The sequence below is a fragment of the Balaenoptera acutorostrata genome, chromosome 15 (genome assembly GCF_949987535.1).
Source record: "Balaenoptera acutorostrata chromosome 15, mBalAcu1.1, whole genome shotgun sequence".
Lineage (NCBI taxonomy): Eukaryota > Metazoa > Chordata > Mammalia > Artiodactyla > Balaenopteridae > Balaenoptera > Balaenoptera acutorostrata.
Window position 1 is genome coordinate 60,289,268 of NC_080078.1, and position 27,093 is coordinate 60,316,360.

Consider the following 27,093-nt stretch of genomic DNA (forward strand, 5'->3'; position numbering starts at 1 on the left):
ATATGGGGAGGGGGAAGGGTAAGCTGTGACAAAGTGAGAGAGTGGCATGGACATATATACACTACCAAATGTAAAATAGATAGTGGGAAGCAGCCGCAAAGCACAGGGAGATCAGCTCGGTGCTTTGTGACCACCTAGAGGGGTGGGATAGCGAGGGTGGGAGAGAGGGAGATGCAAGAGGGAAGAGATATGGGAACATATGTATATGTATAACTGATTCACTTTGTTATAAAGCAGAAACTAACACACCATTGTAAAGCAATTATACTCCAATAAGGATGTTAAAAAAAAAATAAAGCACATGAATGTATCTCCTACTTTAAAAAATCAAATCAAAATGAATTTTGTAAAGCTTTGTGTAAAGAGTTTTCTTTGAGCTGAGAAAGGAGCTTGTTTCCCACCTGAGACACAGCTCAGTGCACAGGCAGCTGACAGAGAGCAGGAGCGGGACACAGAGGTGACTCTGCAGGGACGGGTCTTGGCCCCACCTGCAAGTCACAGGTGCCTAGAGGAGGGCTCATAGCCCGGCAGAGCGGAGAGCCGGGGGTACAAGGCTGTCAAATCCTGAGCTCCCCTCTTGGCTTCTGAGTCATGTGTCCAAAGACCCCTGTATCTCAGAAGAGGAGTCACCCTGCCCCCGACCACCCCCTCTGCTGGGCACCTGTCACCCCTTCCAGAACTGGCTCAGACTCAGTGGAGCTGGGCTCCATCTGGGAGGGCCTCAAGGCACCCCTGGGAGCCGGCGGCTGAGGACCCACCACATGCTGTCCTCCATCAGGTCCTCCAGCGTCCGCCCGAAGGAGTCCATGTACTTGTCCACACTCAGGTTCCTGCCCATGTCATGGGCCAAGTTAAATTTGGACACAACCCGTGTCGCAATCCCCAAGCACCCAAGGAGTGAAGAGCAGGATGCTTGCAAGACTCCAGGACAGGTCGGGACCCCAGACTCAGGGAGGGATGGTGTGGCCTCCCCTAGCAGGCTGCCTGCCTCAGGTCTGGCCACAGCCCCTTCCCTGTCTTTGGCGGGGCCGACTCTTGTCTGCACTCTGAGAAACACCTCCATCTCCTGTACATTCTCTCAGGGGACTTCTAGAGTCACCACCCCCCCCCCCCCCCATTAGAATAGATGGGCTCTGAGCCTGGCAGGACCTTGGAAGCCATATAATAACCCTATATTAGCCATAATAGCCTGTAGGGACTGAGGACCCAGGACCACAAGACTCGCTCAAGGGCACTCAATGGGCTTGAGAGGTGGGACTCCTGTAAAATAAAAGACCAAAAGTCACATAAATGAGGGATCTGGTTTCTCTCTTCATTACCCAGACTTCTATTTCCCCATCACTAATAAAGAAAGATTTTTTTTGTGGGGAGAGGGATGCCTATGCAAATATATGGAAACAAATGCAAACTGAGCTGACTAGGGGTTGGGGAACTTCTTTCCCAGGGTACCTGTACACATGACTCCAGCGAAGACCCAGCACTGGCCGTATCTGACTGGCTTGAACCTGCCCTTGAACGACTTGTGCAGAATGGCCACGCCGCCACGCCAGTGCCAGTGAGCTGGTGCTGCCACTGTACTTGCCCTGACACTGGCCTTGTACCACCCCCTGGTCGTTGTTGCTGTTCACCTGGGCAGAGGAGGCCAAAAGTCCACCACCAGCCAGGGCTTCTCTCTTCAGGAACTTCGCCATCGTAAAATCATCTCCTACTTTGGGCCACCCATTTATTTGGGGTCACCCCTTGTTTTTAAATTGTCTGAAAATTGGGGCCATCTGCTGTCTTAAAATACCTACTTTTTGGTACCATTTATCATTTTCAGTTACCTTCCATTGGGATGCTCTATTGCTGAAAATCATATTCAGTTTTAGAGCATTTCCTGTTTTAAGTAATCTGTTTTTTGGGACTGTTAGTGGTAATGATAGCTATAGAGACACTTAACATTCATTAAATGTTTACGGTGTGCCAGACACTATTCTAAGGGCTTAGCACACATTATATTAATCTTTTAAGTCTATGATGTAGGTTATTTTCCTTTTTTTTCAGATGAGGAAACTGAGATTCATAGAGGTTAGGGAACTTGCTCAAATCGCACAACAAGTTAGCAAAATGGGTTCAGGAGTTCAGGACTTTGACTTGGGAGCCTGTACTGCTATCCCACAGGGTTGTACCACTCTACTCTTTGGGGCTGGTCACTGCTTTTGATTCTCTGTGCTCCAACATCTCTCTGAAGTCTTGAGGAATTGAGAGTATCAAATATGAGAAAAACAGCTTTGCCCATTTTTGGAATCACAGTTACCCACCCACTGATCTTAACACCTACTTGCTATAGAGAGAGCTAGTAGGCCCTCTGGCTACCTTCTGAGGAGGAAGCACTGGCATGTAATAGATTAAAGATGGCACTCCTCTCACAGCGAGGTGGTTCTGTGTACCCTCTCCCTGAATCTGGGTTGGCCTGCGACTGCTTTCATTAATGACCATGGTGGAAGTGATGCTGTGCCTGTTTCCAGGCCCAGGCTTTATGAGACTGGCAGCTTCCACTTCATTTTAGAATAATCACTTGGGGAGAAGCCAGCTGCCTTGTCTGATTACCCTGAGACTGCCATGCTGTAAGGAAGCCCAACTTAGCCATGTGGAAATGCTGCATGGAGACACAGAGCGATGACTGGCCAGACCCAGCTCTTTCAACCATCCCAGCCCAGGGGCCAGACATGAGAGTGAGCAAGCCACCTGGGCATTCCAGTTCCAGCAGACACAGCATGGAAGAGAACCAAGGAAACATTGACTGCTGGAACCAATGCCCTAGATATATGGTCCCGTCAAACCATCCCAGACATCTGCAGCCATTCAGACACACCTAGCTGAAGCAGCTTGGAACAGAGGTGTTCTGTCCTCACGGTGCCCTGACCAAGTCCCTGATTTGCAAAGTTGTCAGCATAGTAAATGGCCGTGTTATACCACTGAGTTTTGGGGTGATTTGTTATGCAGCAGTAGAGAATTAAAACAAGAGGTGATGGGAAAAATCTTAGGGTGTGGCCCTGGAGTTGGCCCGGGGACCCACGAGGGACTGTGCATGCAGGGATAGCGGGGCTCCTTACCAAGGCGCTGATGGCTCCAGTGACGTAGATGGGGTCGTGGCGGTGGGACACTTCGGTGGCTGGGTCATCTTGGTGACTAGGGCTTCGGTCCAGGATGCAGAAGCAGATGTTCAGGATGTCCTCCTCAAACTGTCCCCAGAGAGGCTGCTCTTAGAGGCCAGAGCCACACCTACACTTCAGACCCTCTCACGACCCTCCCCTAGTCAGTCACTTGTATTGTGCAGGGGAGTTTGCCTACCCCCTGCCCACCCCTCCACCCCCCTCCAGGGACACAACAGAGCACACCCAAGTCTCAAAAACCCTCTTTCAAAGAGTCACTGCGAACCAGAAGCTCAGCCTTAATCACCTCCCTCCCCTGTTCAGTGGGCCCATGGGTCCCCATGAACCACAGTAAAGTTCATGATAAACTGGGACTCTGGAGCCACATCGACCCCACTGGTTTACATAATGTTTTCAACCGACTTAGTTGACAACATTTAAAAACTGGGGGATTTTCACATACAAATTAAGATTTCTGGTCTTTGAAAATTGGGAAGGTCTGGGAACCCTGGGCTCACTTTCCTATGTGGCAACAAGAAGTGGGTGCTGAGATGGGGTTACCCTTAGATGGACCTTAAACTCTCTGGTATATCATCCCTGCTCAGCCCCTGAGCCCCAGATGCTTTCAACCCCCAGGTCCTCAGCCTGGCAGTCAAGGCTCTCGACTTGCCCGGATCCTGGGCAGACAGAGCTCCTCTACAGAACCTCCGCTACTCTCTGGCTCCCCTTCTCCGCTGCTCTGTCTGCTCTTCCCTCTGCCTGTCCAGATCCTGCCCTACGTTGGGGGTTCCACCCCAATATCATGAAGGCTTCTGCAATCCCTGAGGTGGAGTTTCCCTTCACGCTCTTCTGAACTCCCTCTGCTCCCATCTCTACCTTTCCGGCCGCCTCTGCCCCCTCCCACAACATCGCACCTTGTATTGTAGCTACTTATCTAAGCCAGTGGCTCTCAAAGTGTGGTTCCAGGCCAGCGACGGCAGCAGCACCTGGTAACTTGTTAGAAATACAGACTCTCAGGTCCCACCTCAGACCTAGTGAATCAGCAACTTGGGGGATTGGGGTCCAGCCACCTGTGTGTTTTAACGAGCCCTCAGTGGCCTTCTGGTGCACACTCAAGATTGAGAGCCCCTGATCTAAGCTGTTTATTTGTACCCAATGTACCACCCCTTCCCAAGGACCCAGCACAGGCCCTGGCACACTAGTAGTAGAGACTGGAGAAGTGGACTTGGTCTAAGAGTCAGCCCAGCTTGTCCCTCCTGGGAAGAAGAGGGCAGACAGAAGGGCTCCTGCGCTGACTTTTCTCATGTCCCCAGCCCCCCTTCTGTCTCTTATGCCTCTCAGTCCCCCTTCTGGCCTGGGCCCCTGAAGACCTGCCCGAAGTTCCAGGCTTGGGCTCGGATGTGCTTCTCCACTCCTCGGAAGATGATCCTGCTGTCATTGAGCACGTACGTCCTCCTGTCTCTCTTCCTCTGCGGCCAGAAACACATCATCCTCTGAAAGGCAATGTTCGGGCCTGGCGTGGGCAGGGACTCTGGCCTCACTGGCCTGGGGAAAGGGCTACATCAGGGCTCAGCTGCAGGATGGCGCCTAGAGGCTGCTGGGGCAGGAGAGGTCAAGAGGGGCTTGCCGGCTCCCAGGCTGCCTCCCGGCCAAGCCCTACTCCACCTGGCTGGTCTTTCCCCAGGCAGGGACCACCCCCAAACCAGCCCCAGGTGGAGGGAATTTAGAAGTCCTGATGCTTTCGAATGACCTGACTTAATGACAATGGAAGGCTCATATTTCTTAAACGTTAATAGGAATACTGATCCAGGCTACTGCTTACTGACTTACCCCTTAATAAGAATACTGACCCCAGTACTCCTTATGATGTGCCTTACATATTACAACATTAGCTCTATGGTTTCTCACCATAACCCTAAGAGGTAGGCCTGTTATTTCCATATTACAGGTGAGGAAACTGAGACTCATAGAGGGAAGCAACTTAGCAAAGCTGGGACTAAACCAAGGCTGTCTGGCGGCTGAAACCTGGCTCTTACCCAATCCTAGGCCTCTCCTGCCATTAGGCCCCATCCTTGCCCACTGGCCTCTATACACGAGAACCCACTAATACCTGCCCCTCTGGCACAGCAGGTTTGGAACATCTGCTACCAGCTTCCTTTGTCCCATGCCTGTCTCCTCCTGCCAAGCTCTTGGCATTCACTTCCCTGTCCCTAACTTGCCTACCAGGCCTTCCTGAAGGACAGCTTCCAGGAAAACCTCAGCCTTGGACTCAGGAGCTCCTATCTGGGCAGCATGGGTTGAAAAGCAGAACAAACTCGCCCAGATTCCGGTTACTGTGTTTGCGGCAAGAGGAAACCTTGGTGCTCAGCTGGTAGCAGCCAATGACAGCATCGGGAGGGTTGGTGAGGCTGATGGTCATGGTGTTCTCCATTGGAGCCTCCTTCACTGCCATCCAGGCATTGCTCTCCTCCAGCTCTGGGGTTTGGAACACAGCTTTAATGCGGAGGGCCTCAGAAGCCTGGGGTCCTGGCAGAGAGGAGAGGGAATCAGGAGACCCAGCCACCCCCAGGAAGCTCAGCTCTGGAGAAAGGGAAAAGCTACAGACCTGGAAGACCAACCCTCAGGCCCTGAGCCTCTGGGACACTGCTGTGGGGAAGGACCTGACCAAGATGCAAGAGAGCCAGCAGTAGAGAGGGGTCCACCTCAGATGTCCTGACTTCCACCCACTTCCTGGATCAAGGAGGAAGTGAAAGCACTCTTTGAAACCAAAGTGTGCCTTCTGTCTGATCAGGAAAGGAAAGCGTGGGCTCCAAAAGTGCCTGATGAACTTCCATACCCTTCCAGAGCCCTGGATTTCTCAGTGTGCCTAGGATTCCAGAGTTGTCATCTCATTTGTCCCACTGCCTGCTGGCAGCACTTTCAAACCATCCCCAGAAAGCTGTCATCAAAAGCTTCCAGGAGCCTGAAGCAAAATGGCGGAGTAGAAGGATGTGCTCTCACTCCCTCTTGCGAGAACATCAGAAACACAACTAGCTGCTGGACAATCATCGACAGGAAGACACTGGAACTCACCAAAAAACATACTCCACATCCAAAGACAAACGAGAAGCCACAATGAGACGGTAGGAGGGGTGCAATCACAACAAAATATAATCCCAGGGCTTCCCTGGTGGCACAGTGGTTGAGAACCTGCCTGCCAATGCAGGGGACACAGGTTCGAGCCCTGGTCTGGGAAGATCCCACATGCCGCGGAGCAACTGGGCCCGTGAGCCACAATTACTGAGCCTGCGCGTCTGGAGCTTGTGCTCTGCAATAAGAGAGGCCACGACAGTGAGAGGCCCGCGCACCGCGATGAAGTGTGGCCCCCGCTCGCCGCAACTAGAGAAAGCCCTCGCACAGAAACGAAGACCCAACACAGCCATAAATAAATAAATTAAAAAAGAAAAAAGAAAAATATAATCCCATAACTGCTGGGTGGGTAACTCACAAACTGGAGAACACTTGTACCACAGAAGTCCACCCACTGGAGTGAACGTTCTGAGCCCCACGTCAGGCTTCCCAACCTGGGGGTCCGGCAACGGGAGGAGGAATTCCTAGAGAATCAGACTTTGAAGGCTAGCGGGATATGACTGCAGGACTTTGACAGGACTGGGGGAAACAAAGACTCCACTCTTGGAGGACATACACAAAGTAGTGTGCACATTGGGACTCAGGGGAAGCAGCAGTGACCCCAGGGGAGACCGAACCAGACCTACCTGCTAGTGTTGGAGGGTCTTTTGCAGAGGTGGGGGGTGGCTGTGGCTCACCATGGAGACAAGGACACTGGCAACAGAAGTTCTGGGAAGTACTCCTGGGCATGAGACCTCCCAGAATCTGCCATTAGCCCCATCAAAGAGCCCAGGTAGGCTCCAGTGTTGGGTTGCCTCAGGCCAAACAACCAACAGGGAGGGAACCCAGCCCCACCCATCAGCAGTCAAGTGGATTAAAGTTTTACTGAGCTCTGCCCACCAGAGCAACAGTCAGTTATACCCACCACCAGTCCCTCCCATCAGGAAACCTGCACAAGCCTCTTAGATAGCCTCATCCACCAAAGGACACACAGCAGAAGCAAGAAGAACTACAGTCCTGCAGCCTGTGGAACAAAAACCACATTCACAGAAAGATAGACAAGATAAAAAGACAGAGGGCTATGTACCAGATGATGGAACAAGATAAAACCCCAGAAAAACAACAAAATGAAGTAGAGATAGGCAACCTTCCAGAAAAATAATTCAGAATAATGATAGTGAAGATGATCCAGGACCTCAGAAAAACAATGGAAGCAAAGATGGAGAAGATGGAAGAAATGTTTAACAAAGACCTAGAAGAATTAAAGAACAAACAAACAGAGATGAACAATACAATAACTGAAATGAAAACTACACTAGAAGGAATCAATAGCAGAATAACTGAGGCAGAAGAACGGATAAGTGACCTGGAAGACAGAATGGAGGAATTCACTGCTGTGGAACAGAATAAAGAAAAAAGAATGAAAAGAAATGAAGACAGCCTAAGAGACCTCTGGGACAACATTAAATGCAACAACGTTCACATTATAGGGGTCCCAGAAGGAGAAGAGAGAGAGAAAGGACACGAGAAAATATTTGAAGAGATTATGGTCGAAAACTTCCCTAATATGGGAAAAGAAATAGCCACCCAAGTCCAGGAAGCACAGAGAGTCCCATACAGGATAAACCCAAGGAGAAACACGCTGAGACACATAGTAATCAAACTGGCAAAAATTAAAGACAAAGAAAAATTATTGAAAGCAGCAAGGGGAAAATGACAAATAACATACAAGGGAACTCCCATAAGGTTAACAGCTGATTTCTCAGCAGAAACTCTACGAGCCAGAAGGGAGTGGCATGATATACTTAAAGTGATGAAAGGGAAGAACCTACAATCAAAATTACTCTACCCAGCAAGGATCTCACTCAGATTCGATGGAGAAATCAAAAGCTTTACAGATAAGCAAAAGCAAAGAGAATTCAGCACCACCAAATCAGCTCTACAACAAATGCTAAAGGAACTTCTCTAAGTGGGAAACACAAAAGAAGAAAAGGACCTACAAAAACAAACCCAAAACAATTAAGAAAATGGTAATAGGAACATACATATCAATAATTACCCTAAACGTGAATGGATTAAATGCTCCAACCAAATGACACAGGCTTGCTGAATAGATACAAAAACAAGACCCATATATATGCTGTCTACAAGAGACGCACTTCAGACCTAGGGACATATACAGACTGAAAGTGAGGGGATGGAAAAAGATATTCCATGCAAATGGAAATCAAAAGAAAGCTGGAGTAGCTATACTCATATAAGATAAAATAGACTTTTAAATAAAAAATGTTACAAGAGACAAGGAAGGACACTGCATAATGATCAAGGGATCAATCCAAGAAGAAGCTATAACAATTATAAACATATATGCACCCAACATAGGAGCACCTCAGAGCCTCCAATCAAGCCTCTTAGATAGGCTCAACCACCAGAGGGCAGACAGCAGAAGCAAGAAAAACTACAATCCTGCAGCCTGTGGAAGAAAAACCACATTCACAGAAAGATAGACAAGATGAAAAGGCAGAGGGCTATATACCAGATGAAGGAACAAGATAAGACCCCAGAAAAACAACTAAATGAAGTGGAGATAGGCAACCTTCCAGAAAAAGAATTCAGAATAATGATAGTGAAGATGATCCAGGACCTCGGAATAAGAATGGAGGCAAAGGGGCTGGGCAAGATGGCGGAAGAGTAAGACGCGGAGATCACCTTCCTTCCCACAGATACATTAGAAATACATCTACACGTGGAACTGCTCCTACAGAACACCCACTGAACGCTGGCAGAAGACGTCAGACCTCCCAAAAGGCAAGAAACTCCCCACGTACTTGGGTAGGGCAAAAGAAAAAAGAAATAACAGAGACAAAAGAATAGGGATGGGACCTGCACCAGTGGGAGGGAGCTGTGGAGGAGGAAAGGTTTCCACACACTAGGAAGCCCCTTCGCGGGCGGAGACTGTGGGTGGTGGAGGGGGGAAGCTTCGGAGCCATGGAGGAGAGCGCAGCCACAGGGGTGCGGAGGGCAAAGCGGAGAGATTCCCACACAGAGGCTCAGTGCCGAGCAGCACTCACCAGCCCGAGAGGCTTGTCTGCTCACCCGCCGGGGCGGGCCGGGGCTGGGAGCTGAGGCTCGGGCTTTGATCAGATCGCAGGGAGAGGACTGGGGTTGGCGGCGTGAACACAGCCTGAAGGGGTTAGCGCACCACAGCTAGCCAGGAGGGAGACCGGGAAAAAGTCTGCAGCTGCCGAAGAGGCAAGAGACTTTGTCTTGCCTCTCTGTTTCGCGGCGCACAAGGAGAGGGGATTCAGAGCGCCACCTAAACGAACTCCAGAGACAGGCGTGAGCCGCGGCTATCAGCGCGGACCCCAGAGATGGGCATGAGATGCTAAGGCTGCTGCTGCCGCCACCAAAAAGCCTGTGTGCGAGCACAGGTCACTCTCCACACCACCCCTCCCGGGACCCGGTGCAGCTCGCCACGGCCAGGCTCCCGTGATCCAGGGACAACTTCCCCGGGAGAACGCCCGGCGCGCCTCAGGCTGGTGCAATGTCACGTTGGCCTCTGCCGCCGCAGGCTCGCCCTGCATCCGTACCCTTCCCTCCCCCTGGCCTGAGTGAGCCAGAGCCCCCGAAGCAGCTGCTCCTTTAACCCCGTCCTGTCTGAGCGAAGAACAGACGCCCTCAGGTGACCTACATGCAGAGGCGGGTCCAAATCCAAAGCTGAACCCCGGGAGCTGTACGAACAAAGAAGAGAAAGGGAAATTTCTCCCAGCAGCCCCAAAAGCAGTGGATTAAAGCTTCACAAACAACTTGATGTACCTGCATCTGTTGAATACCTGAATAGACAACGAATCATCCCAAATTCAGGAAGTGGACTTTGGGAGCAGGATATATTAATTTTTCCTGTTTTCTTTTTTTTGTGAGTGTATATGTGTATGCTTCTGGGTGAGATTTTGTCTGTATAGCTTTGCTTTCACCATTTGTCCTAGGGTTCGGTCCATTCGTTTTTTTTTTTTTTTAACTTAAAAAAATTTTTCTTAATAAATGTTTTCTTAATAATTTTTTCCTTATTTTCTATTTTTAAAAATTAAAAAAATTTTTTCTTAATAAGTTTTTTCATATTTTTTATTTTAAAAAATTAAAAAGAAGTTTTTCTTAATTTTTTCTTATTTTTTATTATAAAAATTAATAGATTTATTAAAAAAATTTTTTTCTTAATAAATTTTTTCTTAATAATTTTTTTCTTATTTTTTATTATAATAGCTTTATTTTATTTTACTTTATCCTCTTTCTTTCTTTCTTTCTATTTTTTCTCCCTTTTATTCTGAGCCGTGTGGATGAAAGTCTCTTGGTGCTCCAGCCAGGCATCAGGGCTGTGCCTCTGAGGTGGGAGAGCCAACTTCAGGACACTGGTCCACAAGAGACCTCCCAGCTCCACGTAATATCAAACGGCGAAAATCTCTCAGAGATCTCCATCTCAACATCAACACCCAGCTTCACTCAACGACCAGCAAGCTACAGTGCTGTACACCCTATGCCAAACAACTAGCAAGACAGGAACACAGCCCCATCCATTAGCAGAGAGGCTGCCTAAAATCATAATAAGGCCACAGACACCCCAAAACACACCACCAGACATGGACATGCCCACCAGAAAGACAAGATCCAGCCTCATACACCAGAACACAGGCACTAGTCCCCTCCACCAGGAAGCCTACACAACCCACTGAACCAATCTTAGCCACTGGGGACAGATACCAAAAACAACGGGAACTACGAACCTGCAGCCTATGAAAAGGAAACCCCAAACACAGTAAGATAAGCAAAATGAGATGACAGAAAAACACACAGCAGATGAAGGAGCAGGGTCAAAACACACCAGACCTAACAAATGAAGAGGAAATAGGCAGTCTACCTGAAAAAGAATTCAGAATAATGATAGTAAAGATGATGCAAAATCTTGGAAATAGAAGAGACAAAATGCAAGAAACATTTAACAAGGACGTAGAAGAACTAAAGAGGAATCAAGCAACGATGAAAAACACAATAACTGAAATTAAAAATACCCTAGAAGGGATCAACAGCAGAATAACTGAGGCAGAAGAACGGGTAAGTGACCTGGAAGATAAAATAGTGGAAATAACTACTGCAGAGCAGAATAAAGAAAAAAGAATGAAAAGAACTGAGGACAGTCTCAGAGACCTCTGGGACAACATTAAAAGCACCAACATTTGAATTATAGGGGTCCCAGAAGAAGAAGAGAAAAAGAAAGGGACTGAGAAAATATTTGAAGAGATTATAGTTGAAAACTTCCCTAATATGGGAAAGGAAATAGTTAATCAAGTCCTGGAAGCACAGAGAGTCCCATACAGGATAAATCCAAGGAGAAACACGCCAAGACACATATTAATCAAACTATCAAAAATTAAATATACAGAAAACATATTAAAAGCAGCAAGGGAAAAACAACAAATAACACAAAAGGGAATCCCCATAATGTTAACAGCTGATCTTTCAGCAGAAACTCTGCTAGCCACAAGGGAGTGGCAGGATATACTTAAAGTGATGAAGGAGAAAAACCTACAACCAAGATTACTCTACCCAGCAAGGATCTCATTCAGATTTGATGGAGAAATTAAAACCTTTACAGACAAGCAAAAGCTGAGAGAGTTCAGCACCACCAAACCAGCTTTACAACAAATGCTAAAGGAACTTCTTTAGGCAAGAAACACAAGAGAAGGAAAACACCTACAATAACAAACCCAAAACATTTAAGAAAATGGGAATAGGAACATAGATATCGATAATTACCTTAAATGTAAATGGATTAAATGCTCCCACCAAAAGACACAGACTGGCTGAATGGATACAAAAACAAGACCCATATATATGCTGTCTACAAGAGACCCACTTCAGACCTAGGGACACATACAGACTGAAAGTGAGGGGATGGAAAAAGATATTCCATGCAAATGGAAATCAAAAGAAAGCTGGAGTAGCAATTCTCATATCAGACAAAATAGACTTTAAAATAAAGACTATTACAAGAGACAAAGAAGGACACTATATAATGATCAAGAGATCTATCCAAGAGGAAGGTATAACACTTGTAAATATTTATGCACCCAACATAGGAGTACCTCAATACATAAGGCAAATACTAACAGCCATAAAAGGGGAAATCGACAGTAACACAATCATAGTAGGGGACTTTAACACCCCACTTTCACCAATGGACAGATCATCCAAAATGAAAATAAATAAGGAAACACAAGCTTTAAATGATACATTAAACAAGATGGACTTAATTGATATTTATAGGACATTCCACCCAAAACAACAGAATACACATTTTTCTCAAGTGCTCATGGAACATTCTCCAGGATAGATCATATCTTGGGTCACAAATCAAGCCTTGGTAAATTTAAGAAAATTGAAATCATATCAAGTATGTTTTCCGACCACAAGGCTATGAGACTAGATATCAATTACAGGAAAAGATCTGTAAAAAATGCAAACACATGGAGGCTACACAATACACTACTTAATAACCAAGAGATCACTGAAGAAATCAAAGGGGAAATCAAAAAATACCTAGAAACAAATGACAATGGAGACATGACGACCCAAAACCTATGGGACGCAGCAAAAGCAGTGCTAAGAGGGAAGTTTATAGCAATACAAGCCTACCTCAAGAAACAGGAAACATTTCGAATAAACAACCTAACCTTGCACCTAAAGCAATTAGAGAAAGAAGAACAAAAAACCCCCAAAGTTAGCAGAAGGAAAGAAATCATAAAGATCAGATCAGAAATAAATGAAAAAGAAATGAAGGAGACAATAGCAAAGATCAATAAAGCTAAAAGCTGGTTCTTTGAGAAGATAAACAAAATTGAGAAACCATTAGCCAGACTCATCAAGAGAAAAAGGGAGAAGACTCAAATCAATAGAATTAGAAATGAAAAAGGAGAAGTAACCACTGACACTGCAGAAATACAAACGATCATGAGAGATTACTACAAGCAACTCTATGCCAATAAAATGGACAACCTGGAAGAAATGGACAGATTCTTAGAAATGCACAACCTGCCGAGGCTGAACCAGGAAGAAATAGAAAATATGAACAGACCAATCACAAGCACTGAAATTGAAACTGTGATTAAAAATCTTCCAACAAACAAAAGCCCAGGACCAGATGGCTTCACAGGCGAATTCTATCAAACATTTAGAGAAGAGCTAACACCTATCCTTCTCAAACTCTTCCAAAATATTGCAGAGGGAGGAACACTCCCAAACTCATTCTACGAGGCCACCATCACCCTGATACCAAAACCAGACAAAGATGTCACAAAGAAAGAAAACTACAGGCCAATATCACTGATGAACATAGATGCAAAAATCCTCAACAAAATACTAGCAAACAGAATCCAACAGCACATTAAAAGGATCATACACCATGATCAAGTGGGGTTTATCCCAGGAATGCAAGGATTCTTCAATATACGCAAATCAATCAATGTGATACACCATATTAACAAATTGAAGGAGAAAAACCATATGATCATCTCAATAGATGCAGAGAAAGCTTTTGACAAAATTCAACACCCATTTATGATAAAAGCCCTGCAGAAAGTAGGCATAGAGGGAACTTTCCTCAACATAATAAAGGCCATATATGACAAACCCACAGCCAACATTGTCCTCAATGGTGAAAAACTGAAACCATTTCCACTAAGATCAGGAAGAAGACAAGGTTGCCCACTCACCACTATTATTCAACATAGTTTTGGAAGTGTTAGCCATAGCAATCAGAGAAGAAAAAGAAATAAAAGGAATACAAATCAGAAAAGAAGAAGTAAAGCTGTCACTGTTTGCAGATGATATGATACTATACATAGAGAATCCTAAAGATGCTACCCGAAAACTCCTAGAGCGAATCAATGAATTTGGTAAAGTAGCAGGATACAAAATTAATGCACAGAAATCTCTTGCATTCCTATACACTAATGATGAAAAATCTGCAAGTGAAATTAAGAAAACACTCCCGGGCTTCCCTGGTGGCGCAGTCGTTGAGAATCTGCCTGCCAATGCAGGGGACACGGGTTCGAGTCCTGGTCTGGGAAGATCCCACATGCCGCGGAGCAACTAGGCCCGTGAGCCACAACTACTCAGCCTGTGTGTCTGGAGCCTATGCTCCGCAACAAGAGAGGCCGCGATAATGAGAGGCCTGCACACCATGATGAAGAGTGGCCCCCGCTTGCCGCAACTAGAGAAAGCCCTCACACAGAAACGGAGAACCAACATAGCCAAAAGTAAATAAATAAATAAATAAAAAGAAAAATAAAGGAATTCCTTTAAAAAAAAAGAAAAAAAAAACCACTCCCGTTTACCATTGCAACAAAAAGAATAAAATATCTAGGAATAAACCTACCTAAGGAGACAAAAGACCTGTATGCAGAAAATTATAAGACACTGATGAAAGAAATTAAAGATGATACAAATAGATGGAGAGATGTACCATGTTCTTGGATTGGAAGAATCAACATTGTGAAAATGATTCTACTACCGAAAGCAATCTACAGATTCAAGGCAATCCCTATCAAACTACTACTGGCATTTTTCACAGAAGTAGAACAAAAAATTTCACAATTTGTATGGAAACACAAAAGACCCCGAATAGCCAAAGCAATCTTGAGAATGAAAAATGGAGCTGGAGGAATCAGGCTCCCTGACTTCAGACTATACTACAAAGCTACAGTAATCAAGACAGTTTGGTACTGGCACAAAAACAGAAACATAGATCAATGGAACAGGATGGAAAGCCCAGAGATAAACCCACACACATATGGTCACCTTATCTTTGATAAAGGAGGCAAGCATATACAGTGGAGAACAGACAGCCTTTTCAATAACTGGTGCTGGGAAAACTGGACAGGTACCTGTAAAAGTATGAAATTAGAACACTCCCTGACACCACACACAAAAGTAAACTCAAAATGGATTAAAGACCTAAGTGTAAGGCCAGACACTATCAAACTCTTAGAGGAAAACATAGGCAGAACACTGTATGACATAAATCACAGCAAGATCCTTTTTGACCCAGCTCCTAGAGAAATGGAAATAAAAACACAAATAAACAAATGGGACCTAATGAAACTTAAAAGCTTTTGCACAGCAAAGGAAACCATAAACAAGACCAAAAGACAACCCTCAGAATGGGAGAAAATATTTGCAAATGAAGCAACTGAAAAAGGATTAATCTCCAATATTTACAAGCAGCTCATGCAGCTCAATAACAAAAAAACAAACAACCCAATCCAAAAATGGGCAGAAGACCTAAATAGACACTTCTCCAAAGAAGATATACAGACTGCCAACAGACACATGAAAGAATGCTCAACCTCATTAATCATTAGAGAAATGCAAATCAAAACTACAATGAGATATCATCTCACACCGGTCAGAATGGCCATCATCAAAAAATCTAGAAACAATAAATGCTGGAGAGGGTGTGGAGAAAAGGGAACCCTTTTGCACTGTTGGTGAGAATGTAAATTGATATAGCCACTATGGAGAACCGTATGGAGGTTCCTTAAAAAACTAAAAATAGAACTACCATATGACCCAGCCATCCCACTACCGGGCATATACCCTAAGAACACCATAATTCAAAAAGAGTCATGTACCAAAATGTTCATTGCAACTCTATTTACAATAGCCAGGACATGGAAGCAACCTAAGTGTCCATCATCGGATGAATGGATAAAGAAGATGTGGCACATATATACAATGGAATATTACTCAGCCATAAAAAGAAATGAAATGGAGGTATTTGTAATGAGGTGGATGGAGTTAGAGTCTGTCATACAGAGTGAAGTAAGTCAGAAAGAGAAAAAAAATACAGTATGCTAACACATATATATGGAATCTAAGGGGAAAAAAAAAGGCCATGAAGAACCTAGTGGCAAGACGGGAATAAAGACACAGACCTACTAGAGAATGGACTTGAGGATATGGGGAGGGGGAGGGGTGAGATGTGACAGGGTGAGAGAGTGTCATGGACATACATACACTACCAAATGTAAAATAGATAGCTAGTGGGAAGCAGCCGCATAGCACAGGGAGATCAGCTTGGTGCTTTGTGACCACCTAGAGGGGTGGGATAGGGAGGGTGGGATGGAGGGAGATGCAAGAGGGAAGAGATATGGGAACATATGTATATGTATAACTGATTCACTTTGTTATAAAGCAGAAACTAACACACCATTGTAAAGCAATTATACTCCAATAAAGATGTTAAAAAAAAATTCCTAGAGACAAATGACAATGAAAACATCACAAACCAAAACCTATGGGATGCAGCAAAAGCAGTTCTAAGAGGGAAGTTTATAGCTATACAAGCCTACCTCAAGAAACAAGAAAAATCTCAAATAAATAATCTATCCTTACACATAAAGGAACTAGAGAAAGAAGAACAAGCAAACCCAAAGTTAGTAGAAGGAAAGAAATCATAAAGATCAGAGCAGAAATAAATGAAATAGAAACAAAGAAAACAATAGCAAAGATCAATAAAACTAAAAGCTGGTTCTTTGAGAAGATAAACAAAATTGATAAACCATTATCCAGACTCATCAAGAAAAAGAGGGAGAGGACTCAAATCAATAAAATTAGAAATGAAAAAGGAGAAGTTACAACAGACACTGCAGAAATACAAAGCATCCTAAGAGACTACCACAAGCAACTATATGCCAATAAAATGGACAACCTGGAAGAAATGGACAAATTCTTAGAAAAGCACAACATTCCGAGATTGAACCAGGAAGAAATAGAAAATATAGACCAATCACAAGTAATGAAATTGAAACTGTGATTAAAAATCTTCCAAAACACAAAAGTCCAGGACCAGATGTCTTCACAGGTGAATTCTATCAAACATTTAGAGAAGAGCTAACACCTATCCTTCTCAAACTCTTCCAAAAAATTGCAGAGGAAGGAACACACCTAAACTCATTTTATGAGGCCAGCATCACCCTGATACCAAAACCAGACAAAGACACTACAAAAAAAAGAAAATTACAGACCAATATCACTGATGAATATAGATGCAAAAATCCTCAATAAATTACTAGCAAACAGAATCCAACAACCCATTAAAAGGATCATACACCATGATCAAGTGGGATTTATCCGAGGGATGCAAGGATTCTTCAATATATGCAAATCAATCAATGTGATACACCATGTTAACAAAATGAAGAAGAAAAACCATATGATCATCTCAATAGATGCAGAAAAAGCTTTTGACAAAATTCAACACCCATTTATGATTAAAACTCTCCAGAAAGTGGACATAGAGGGAACCTATCTCAACATAATAAAGCCCATATATGACAAACCCACAGCAAACATCATTCTCAATGGTGAAAAACTAATAGCATTTCCTCTAAGATCAGGAACAAGACAAGGATGTCCACTCTCACCACTGTCTTTCAACATAGTTTTGGAAGTCCTAGCCACGGCAATCAGAGAAGAAAAAGAAATAAAAGGAATACAAATTGGAAAAGAGGAAGTAAAACTGTCACTGTTTGCAGATGACATGATACTATACATAGAGAATCGTAAAGATGCTACCAGAAAACTACTAGAGCTAATCAATGAATTTGGTAATGTTGCAGGATACAAAATTAATGCACAGAAATCTCTTGAATTCCTATACACTAATGATGAAATATCTGAAAGAGAAATTAAGGAAACACTCCCATTTACCATTGCAACAAAAAGAGTAAAATACCTAGGCATAAATCCGCCTAGGGAGACAAAAGACCTGTATGCAGAAAACTGTAAGACACTGATGAAAGAAATTAAAGATGATACCAACAGATGGAGAGATATACCATGTTCATGGATTGGAAGAATCAATACTGTGAAAATGACTATACTACCCAAAGCAACCTACAGAGTCAATGCAATCCCTATCAAATTACCAATGGCATTTTTTACAGAACTAGAACAAAAAACCTTAAAATTTGTATGGAGACACAAAAGTCCCCGAATAGCCAAAACAGTCTTGAGGGAAGAAAATGGAGCTGGAGGAATCAGACTCCCTGACTTCAGGCTATACTACAAAGCTACAGTAATCAAGACAATATGGTACTGGCACAAAAACAGAAACATAGATCAATGGAACAAGATAGAAAGCCCAGAGATAAACCCACGCACCTATTGTCAAGTAATCTACGACAAAGGAGACAATGATATACAATGGAGAAAAGACAGTCTTTTCAATAAGTGGTACTGGAAAACTGGACAGCTACATGTAAAAGAATGAAATTAGAATACTCCCTAACACCATACACAAAAACAAACTCAAAATGGATTAGAGACCTAAATGTAAGACCAGACACTATAAAACTCTTAGAGGAAAACATAGGAAGAACACTCTTTGACATAAATCACAGCAAGATCTTTTTTGATCCACCTCCTAGAGTAATGGAAATAAAAACAAAAATAAACAAATGGGACCTAATGAAACTTCAAAGCTTTTGCACAGCAAAGGAAACCATAAACAAGATGAAAAGACACCCCCCAGAATGGGAAAAAATATTTGCAAATGAATCCACGGACAAAGGATTAATCTCCAAAGTACATAAACAGCTCATGCAGCTCTATATTAAAAAAACAAACAACCTAATCCAAAAATAGGCAGAAGACCTAAATAGACATTTCTCCAAAGAAGACATACAGAGGGCCCAGAAGCACATGAAAAGCCGCTCAGCATCACTAATTATTAGAGAAATGCAAATCAAAAGTACAATGAGGTATCACCTCACACCAGTTAGAATGGGCTTCATCAGAAAATCTACAAACAACAAATGCTGGAGAGGGTGTGGAGAAAAGGGTACCCTCTTGCACTGTTGGTGGGAATGTAAACTGATATAGCCACTATGGAGAACAATATGGAGGTTCCTTAAAAAACTAAGTATAGAATTACCATATGACCCAGCAATCCCACTACTGGGCATATACCCAGAGAAAAACCACAATTCAAAAAGCCACATGTACCCCAATGTTCATTGCTGCACTATTTACAATAGCCAGGTCTTGGAAGCAACCTAAATGCCCATCAACAGACGAATGGATAAAGAAGATGTGGTACATATGTACAATGGAATATTACTCAGCCATAAAAAGGAACGAAATTGGGTCATTTGTTGAGATGTGGATGGATCTAGAGAATGTCATACAGAGTGCAGTAAGTCAGAAAGAGAAAAACAAATATCGTATATTAACGCATATCTGTGGAACCTGGAAAAATGGTATAGATGAACCGGTTTTCAGGGCAGAAATTGAGTCACAGATGTAGAGAACAAACGTGTGGACAGCAAGTGGGGAAAGCCGTGGGGGGTGGAGGTGGTGGTGTGATGAATTGGGAGATTGGGATTGACATGTATACACTGATGTGTCTAAATTGATGACTAATAAGAACGTGCTGTATAAAAAGAAAAAAAAAAGTGGTTTGTACCAGAATGATTACTGTGTGTTGTAGGGGAAGAGGGCTACTTGATAATATTATGTTGTTTTCCATAATTCCTTGGAATTTTCTTTCTAAAATAGATGAATTTCCTTTAGGAATTCCAGAAAGCCTTTAGAGAAATATTCTTAAAATTGTTTGCTTTACGAATATATGTTATTATTTTATTGATAAATAAGATTAAAATCATCTTTCTGATTTTAAGATAAAAAAATAAAAATAAAAATCTTAAAAAAAAGGACGAATATATGTGTATGTATAACTGATTCACTTTGCTGTACACCTGAAACTCACAGCATATTTACATAGTTGTAAATCAACTATACCACACACAATATAATATAAAAATTAAATTTAGAAAAAAAAAAGAAGAATAGTGGAAATAACTGCCACAGAGCAGAATAAAGAAAAAAGAAAGAGAAGAATTGAGGACAGTCTCAGAGACCTCTGGGACAACATTAAACACACTGATATTCGAATTATAGGGGTCCTAGGAGAAGAAGAGAAAAAGAAAAGGTCTGAGAAAATATTTGAAGAGATTATAGTCAGAAACTTCCCTAACGTGGGAAAGGAAATAGTCAAGGCCAGGAAGTGCAGAGAGTTCCATACAGGATAAATCCAGGAAGAAATACTCCAAGACACATATTAATCAAACTATCAAAAATTAAATACAAAGAAAAAATATTAAAAGCAGCAAGGGAAAAGCACCAAATAGCTTACGAGGGAATCCCCATATGGTTAACAGCTGATCTTTCAGCAGAAACTCTGCAGGCCAGAAGGGAGTGGCAGGACATATTTAAAGTGATGAAAACGAAGAACCTACAACCAAGATTACTGTACCCAGCAAGGATCTCATTCAGATTTGATGGAGAAATTAAAACCTTTACAAACAAGCAAGAGTTAAGAGAATTCAGCACCACTAAACCAGCTTTACAACAAATGCTAAAGGAACTTTTCTAGGCGGGAAACACAAAAGGAGAAAAAGACCTACCAAAACAAACCCAAAACTATTAAAAAATGGTAATAGGAACATGCATATCAATAATTACCTTAAATGTAAATGGATTAAATGCTCCAACCAAAAGACACAGACAGGCTGAATGGTTACAAAAACAAGACCCATATATATGTGTTGTCTACAAGAGACCCACTTCAGACCTAGGGACACATACAAACTGAAAGTGAGGGGATGGAAAAAGATATTCCATGCAAATGGATACCAAAAGAAAGCTGGAGTAGCAATTCTCATATCAGACAAAATAGACTTTAAAATAAAGACTATTACAAGAGACAAAGAAGGACACTACATAATGATCAAGGATCAATCCAAGAAGAAGATATAACAATTGTAAATATTTATGCACCCAACGTAGGAGCACCTCAATACGTAAGGAAATGCTAACAACCATAAAAGGGGAAATCGACAATAACACAATAATAGTAGGGGACTTTAACACCCGACTATCACCAATGGACAGATCATCCAAAAAGAAAATAAATAAGGAAACACAAGCTTTAAAGGACACATTAGACAAGATGGACTTAACTGATATTTAGAGGACATTCCATCTAAAAACAACAGAATACACTTTCTTCTCAAGTGTACATGGAACATTCTCCAGGAGAGATCATGTCATAGGTCACAAATCAATCCTCAGTAAATTTAAGAAAATTGAAACTGTATCGAGTATCTTTTCCTACCACAACGCTATGAGACTGGATATCAATTACAGGAAAAAAAGTGTAAAAAATACAAACACATGGAGGCTAAACAATGTGCTACTAAGTAACCAAGAGTTATCACTGAAGAAATCAAAGGGGAAATCAGAAAATACCTAGAAACAAATGACAATAAAAACTTGATGACCCAAAACATATGTGATGCAGCAAGAGCAGTTCTAAGAGGAAAGTTTATAGCAATACAATCCTATCTCAAGAAATAAGAAAAATCTCAAATAAACAACCTAACCTTACACCTAAAACAATTAGAGAAAGAAGAAGAAGAAGAAGAACAACACCAACCCCCCCCCCAAATTAGCAGAAGGAAAGAAATCATAAAGATCAGATCAGAAATAAATGAAAAGGAAATGAAGAAAACAGTAGCAAAGATCAAAAAAACTAAAAGCTGGTTCTTTGGGAAGACAAACAAAATTGATAAACCATTAGCCAGACTCATCAAGAAAAAAAGGAAGACTCAAATCAACAGAAATAGAAATGAAAAAGAACTAACAACTGACACTGAAGAAATACAAAGGATCATGAGAGACTACTACAAACAACTGTATGCCAATAAAATGGACAACCTGGAATAAATGGAAAAATTCTTAGTAAAGCACAGCCTTCCAAGACTGAACCAGGAAGAAATAGAAAATATGAACAGACCAATCACAAGCACTGATATTGAAACTGTGATAAAAAATCTTCCAGCAAACAGAAGCCCAGGACCAGATGGCTTCACAGGTGAATTCTATTAAACATTTAGAGAAGAGCTAACACCTATCCTTCTCAAACTCTTCCAAAATATAGCAGAGGGAAGAACACTCCCAAACTCATTCTACGAGGCCACCATCACCCTGATACCAAAACCAGACAAAAATATCACAAAAAAAGAATCACTGATGAACATAGATGCAAAAACCCTCAACAAAATACTAGCAAACTGAATCCAGTAGCACATTAAAAGGATCATACACCATGATCAAGTGGGGTTTATCCCAGGAATGCAAGGATTCTTCAATATATGCAAATCAATCAACGTGATACACCATATTAATAAATTGAAGGATAAAAACCATATAATCTCAATAGATGCAGAAAAAGCTTTTGACAAAATTCAACACCCATTTATTTTATTCTATTATTATTTTTTTACGTCTTTATTGGCATATAACTGCTTTATAATGCTGTGTTAATTTCTGCTTTATAACAAAGTGAATCAGCTATACATATACATATATCCCCATATCTCCTCCCTCTTGCCTCTCCCTCCTACCCTCCCTATCCCACCCCTCTAGGTGGTCACAAAGCACTGAGCTGATCTCCCTGTTCTATGTGACTGCTTCCCACTAGCTATCTATTTTACATTTGGTAGTGTATATATGTCCATGCCACTCTTACTTCGTCCCTGCTTACCCTGCCCCCCGCCATGTCCTCAAGTCAACTCTCTATATCTGCATCTTTATTCCTTTCCTGCCCCTAGGTTCTTCAGAACCATTTTTTTTTCTTTTTAGACTCCATATATATGTGTTAGCATATGGTATTTGTTTTTCTCTTTCTGACTTACTTCACTCTGTATGACAGACTGTAGGTCCATCCACCTCACTACAAATAACTCAATTTCATTTCTTTTTATGGCTGAGTAATATTCCATTGTATATATGTGCCACATCTTCCTTATCTATTCATCTGTCGATGGACACATAGGTTGCTTCCATGTCCTGGCTATTGTAAATAGAGCTGCAATGAACGTTGTCAACACCCATTTATGATAAAAACTCTCCAGAAAGTGGGCATAGAGTGAACCTACATCAACATAATAAAGGCCATATATGACAAGCCCACAGTCAACGTCATTCTCAATGGTGAAAAACTGAAACCATTTCCTCTAAGATCAGGAACAAGACAAGGGTGCCTACTCTCACCATTATTATTCAACATGGTTTTGGAAGTTTTAGCCATGGCAATCAGACAAGAAAAAGAAAGAAAAGGAATCCAAATTGGAAAAGAAGTAAAACTGTCACTGTTTGCAGATGACATGGTACTATACATAGAGAATCCTAAAGATGCTGTCAGAAAACTGCTAGAGCTAATCAATGAATTTGGTAAAGTAGCAGGATACAAAATTAATACACAGAAATCTCTTGTATTCTTATACACTAACAATGAAAAATCTGAAATAGAAATTAAGGAAACACTCTCATTTACCATTGCAACAGAAAGAATAAAATACCTAGGAATAAACCTACCTAAGGAGACAAAAGACCTGTATGCAGAAAACTGTAAGACACTGATGAAAGAAATCAAAGACGATACAAACAGATGGAGAGATATACCATGTTCTTGGATTGGAATAATCAATATTGTGAAAATGACTGTACTACCCAAAGCAATCTACAGATTCAATGCAATCCCTATCAAACTACCAATGACATTTTTCACAGAACCAGAACAAAAAATTTTACAATTTGTATGGAAACACAAAAGACCCCGAATAGCCAAAACAATCTTGAGAAAGAAAAATGGAGCTGGAGGAATCAGGCTCCCTGACTTCAGTCTATACTACAAAGCTACAGTAATCAAGACAGTATGGTACTGGCACAAAAACAGAAATATAGATCAATGGTACAGGATAGAAAGCCCAGAGATAAACACACCCACATATGGTCACCTAATTTATGGCAAAGGAGGTAAGAACATACAATGTAGAAAAGACAGCCTCTTCAATAAGTGGTGCTGGGAAAACTGGACAGCTACATGTAAAAGAATGAAATTAAAACACTCCCTAATACCATACATAAAAGTAAACTCAAAATGGATTAAACACCTAAATGTAAGGCCAGACACTATAAAACTCTTAGAGGAAAACATAGGCAGCACACTCTATGACATAAATCACAGCAAGATCCTTTTTGGCCCACCTCCTAGAGAAATGGAAATAAAAACAAAAGTAAACAAAAGGGACAAAATGAAACTTAAAAGCTTTTGCATAGCAAAGGAAACCATAAACAAGATGAAAAGACAACCCTCAGAATGGGAGAAAATATTTGTAAATGAAGCAATGGACAAAGGATTAATCTCCAAAATATACAGGTAGCTCATGCAGCTCAATGTCAAAAAAACAAACAACCCAATTAAAAAGTGGGCAGAAGACCTAAATCGACATTTCACCAAAGAAGACACACAGATAGCCAAGAGTCACATGAAAAGATGCTCAACATCACTAACTATTAGAGAAATGCAAATCAAAACCACAATGAGGTATCACCTCACACCAGTCAGAATGGCCATCATCAAAAGAATCTACAAACAGTAGATGCTGGAGAGGGTGTGGAGAAAAGGGAACCTTCTTGCACTGTTGGTAGGCATGTAAATTGATACAGCCACTATGGAGAACAGTATGGAAGTTACTTAAAAATCTAAAAATTGAACTACCATATGACCCAGTAATCCCACTACTGGGCATACACCCTGAGAAAACCATAATTCAAAAAGAGACATGTACCACAATGTTCGTTGCAGCACTATTTACAACAGCCAGGACACAGAATCAACCTAAATGCCCATCGACAGATGAATGGATAAAGAAGATGTGGCACATATATACAATGGAATATTACTCAGCTATAAAAGGAGACGAAATTGAGTTATTTGTAGTGAGGTGGATGGACCTAGAGTCTGTCATACAGAGTGAAGTAAGTAAGTCAGAAAGCAAAAAACAAATACCATATGCTAACACGTATATATGGAATCTAAAAAAAAAAAAAAAACGGTTCTGAAGAACCTAGGGGCAGGACAGGAATAAAGATGCAGATGTAGAGAATGGACTTGAGGACACGGGGAGGGGGAAGGGTAAGCTGGGATGAAGTGAGAGAGTGGTATTGACATATATACACTACCAAATGTAAAATAGATAGCTAGTGGGAAGCAGCCACACAGCACAGGGAGATCAGCTTGGTGCTTTGTGACCACCTAGATGGGTGGGATAGGGAAGGTGGGAGGGAGGCACAAGAGGGAGGGAATATGGGGATATATTTATACATATAGCTGATTCACTTTGTTATGTAGCAGAAACTAACGCAGCATTGCAAGGCAATTATACTCCAATAAAGATGTAAAAAAAGAAAACAAAAATTGTGACACCAGGAACTGGACACAGCGTTCTTAAAGTGAGACAGTCTTATAAAGCCACTGATACCCTGTGAAGATGATGACACCTGCTCTCTAAGAAGGCAGATTTTTTACCCCATTTGATCCGACCTTGTTGACCTAAGGAGGACTAAATGAGTTGAAATGTATGAACAGTACCTGAACACAGTAAGTATTCAGTACTCCAAAGAATAAAGGAAAGTCTTCAACAACAACAACAACAACAAAAAAGTCATGCTCATGCTTATAGAAACAGAAAGTAGAAAAGTGGTTTCCAGGGGCTGGGGCTGGGGGTAATAGGAAGAGGTCGGTAAAAGGTACAAAGTTTCAGCTACAAGATGAATAAGGTCTGAGGATCTAATATAAAACATGGTAGCTATAGTTGATAACACTGAATTGTATCAATATAATTGAAATTTGCTAAGAAAGTAGAACTTAAATGTTCTCACCAGAAAAAAAAAGAGAGAGAGAGAGAGAGAGAGAGAGATAAACATGTGAGGTGATGGATGTGTTAACCAGATTGCCGGGGGGATCCTATTACAATGTACATGTTTATCAAATCACCATGATGTACATTTAAAATATCTTACACTACTATTTGTAATAATAAAGCTAAATTATTTACAATGATAAAGTACAAATAAATACAAATACAAAATCCAAGAAATAAATACAAATAATACTTGCAATAATAAAGCTAAAAAAAGTGTATAAAATTGAAGTTCCTTTATTTCACTACCACTAAAAATCCACCTTTCAGAAACCATGGTTAAGTTTTAAAACAGTGATTTTAGGCTTCTTTTCTGTTCTAGACATTTACCTTGAGGGATCTCATCCATGCTCATGACTTTTAATATCATCTCTAGTTTGCTGTCTTTCAAATCTCTGTCTCCTGAATTCCAGAAACTGGTAACCAAAGTCTCCTGGAAACTCCACCAGGTTATCTCTCAAGCACCAAAAGCACATGTCCAAGACCAATCTTTTTATCTCCCCCCCAGTCTGCTCCTATGGCATCCCTTCCCATCCTCTAACTCTATCCAGAAGCTGAGGCTTTCTCTCCCTTACTTCTTCTATCGCTCTAGTCACCATGGCCTTTGAATCGTGTTCCTAATTTTATTTAAAGAATTGTAAATGTTGTATGAAGTCAATAGCATTGATCTTTTCCTTTGGGCTACTTTTTTCTGAGTCCAGATGGTTTCTTGCATGTGAAAGGGGCTCCTGGCCATGGAAGCCTTTCTGTCCCCCATTTCTTGTTTGTAGGCAAGACTCCAGCCTCCATGATCTTCTCTGAGTTCCAGAGGGAAGATTCAAACAGTTGATAGTCAAGGGAGGAGCAGCCAAGAAACCACCTGAGGCAAGATTAAAGGGACCAGAGAAGCTCATCAAGATTAGAAGACTACCTGAGATGAGATTAAAGGAATACAGACCCTGCACACACCCTAATCTTGTCAGAAACCC

At 41.9% G+C, this 27,093-nt stretch overlaps 1 protein-coding gene across 1 annotated transcript in view; it reads right to left on the minus strand.

Moving 5' to 3' along the window:
* Positions 1–26,474, minus strand: part of TGM6 (transglutaminase 6) — a 43,887-nt gene extending 17,413 nt beyond the window's left edge. Inside the window, 8 exon segments of the mRNA XM_057529707.1 lie at positions 759–921; positions 1,450–1,552; positions 1,554–1,628; positions 3,096–3,224; positions 4,505–4,582; positions 4,584–4,625; positions 5,404–5,660; positions 26,456–26,474. Of these exon segments, the coding sequence (XP_057385690.1) occupies positions 759–921; positions 1,450–1,552; positions 1,554–1,628; positions 3,096–3,224; positions 4,505–4,582; positions 4,584–4,625; positions 5,404–5,660; positions 26,456–26,474 (866 nt within the window).
* Between the last annotated feature and the right edge of the window lie 619 nt (positions 26,475–27,093).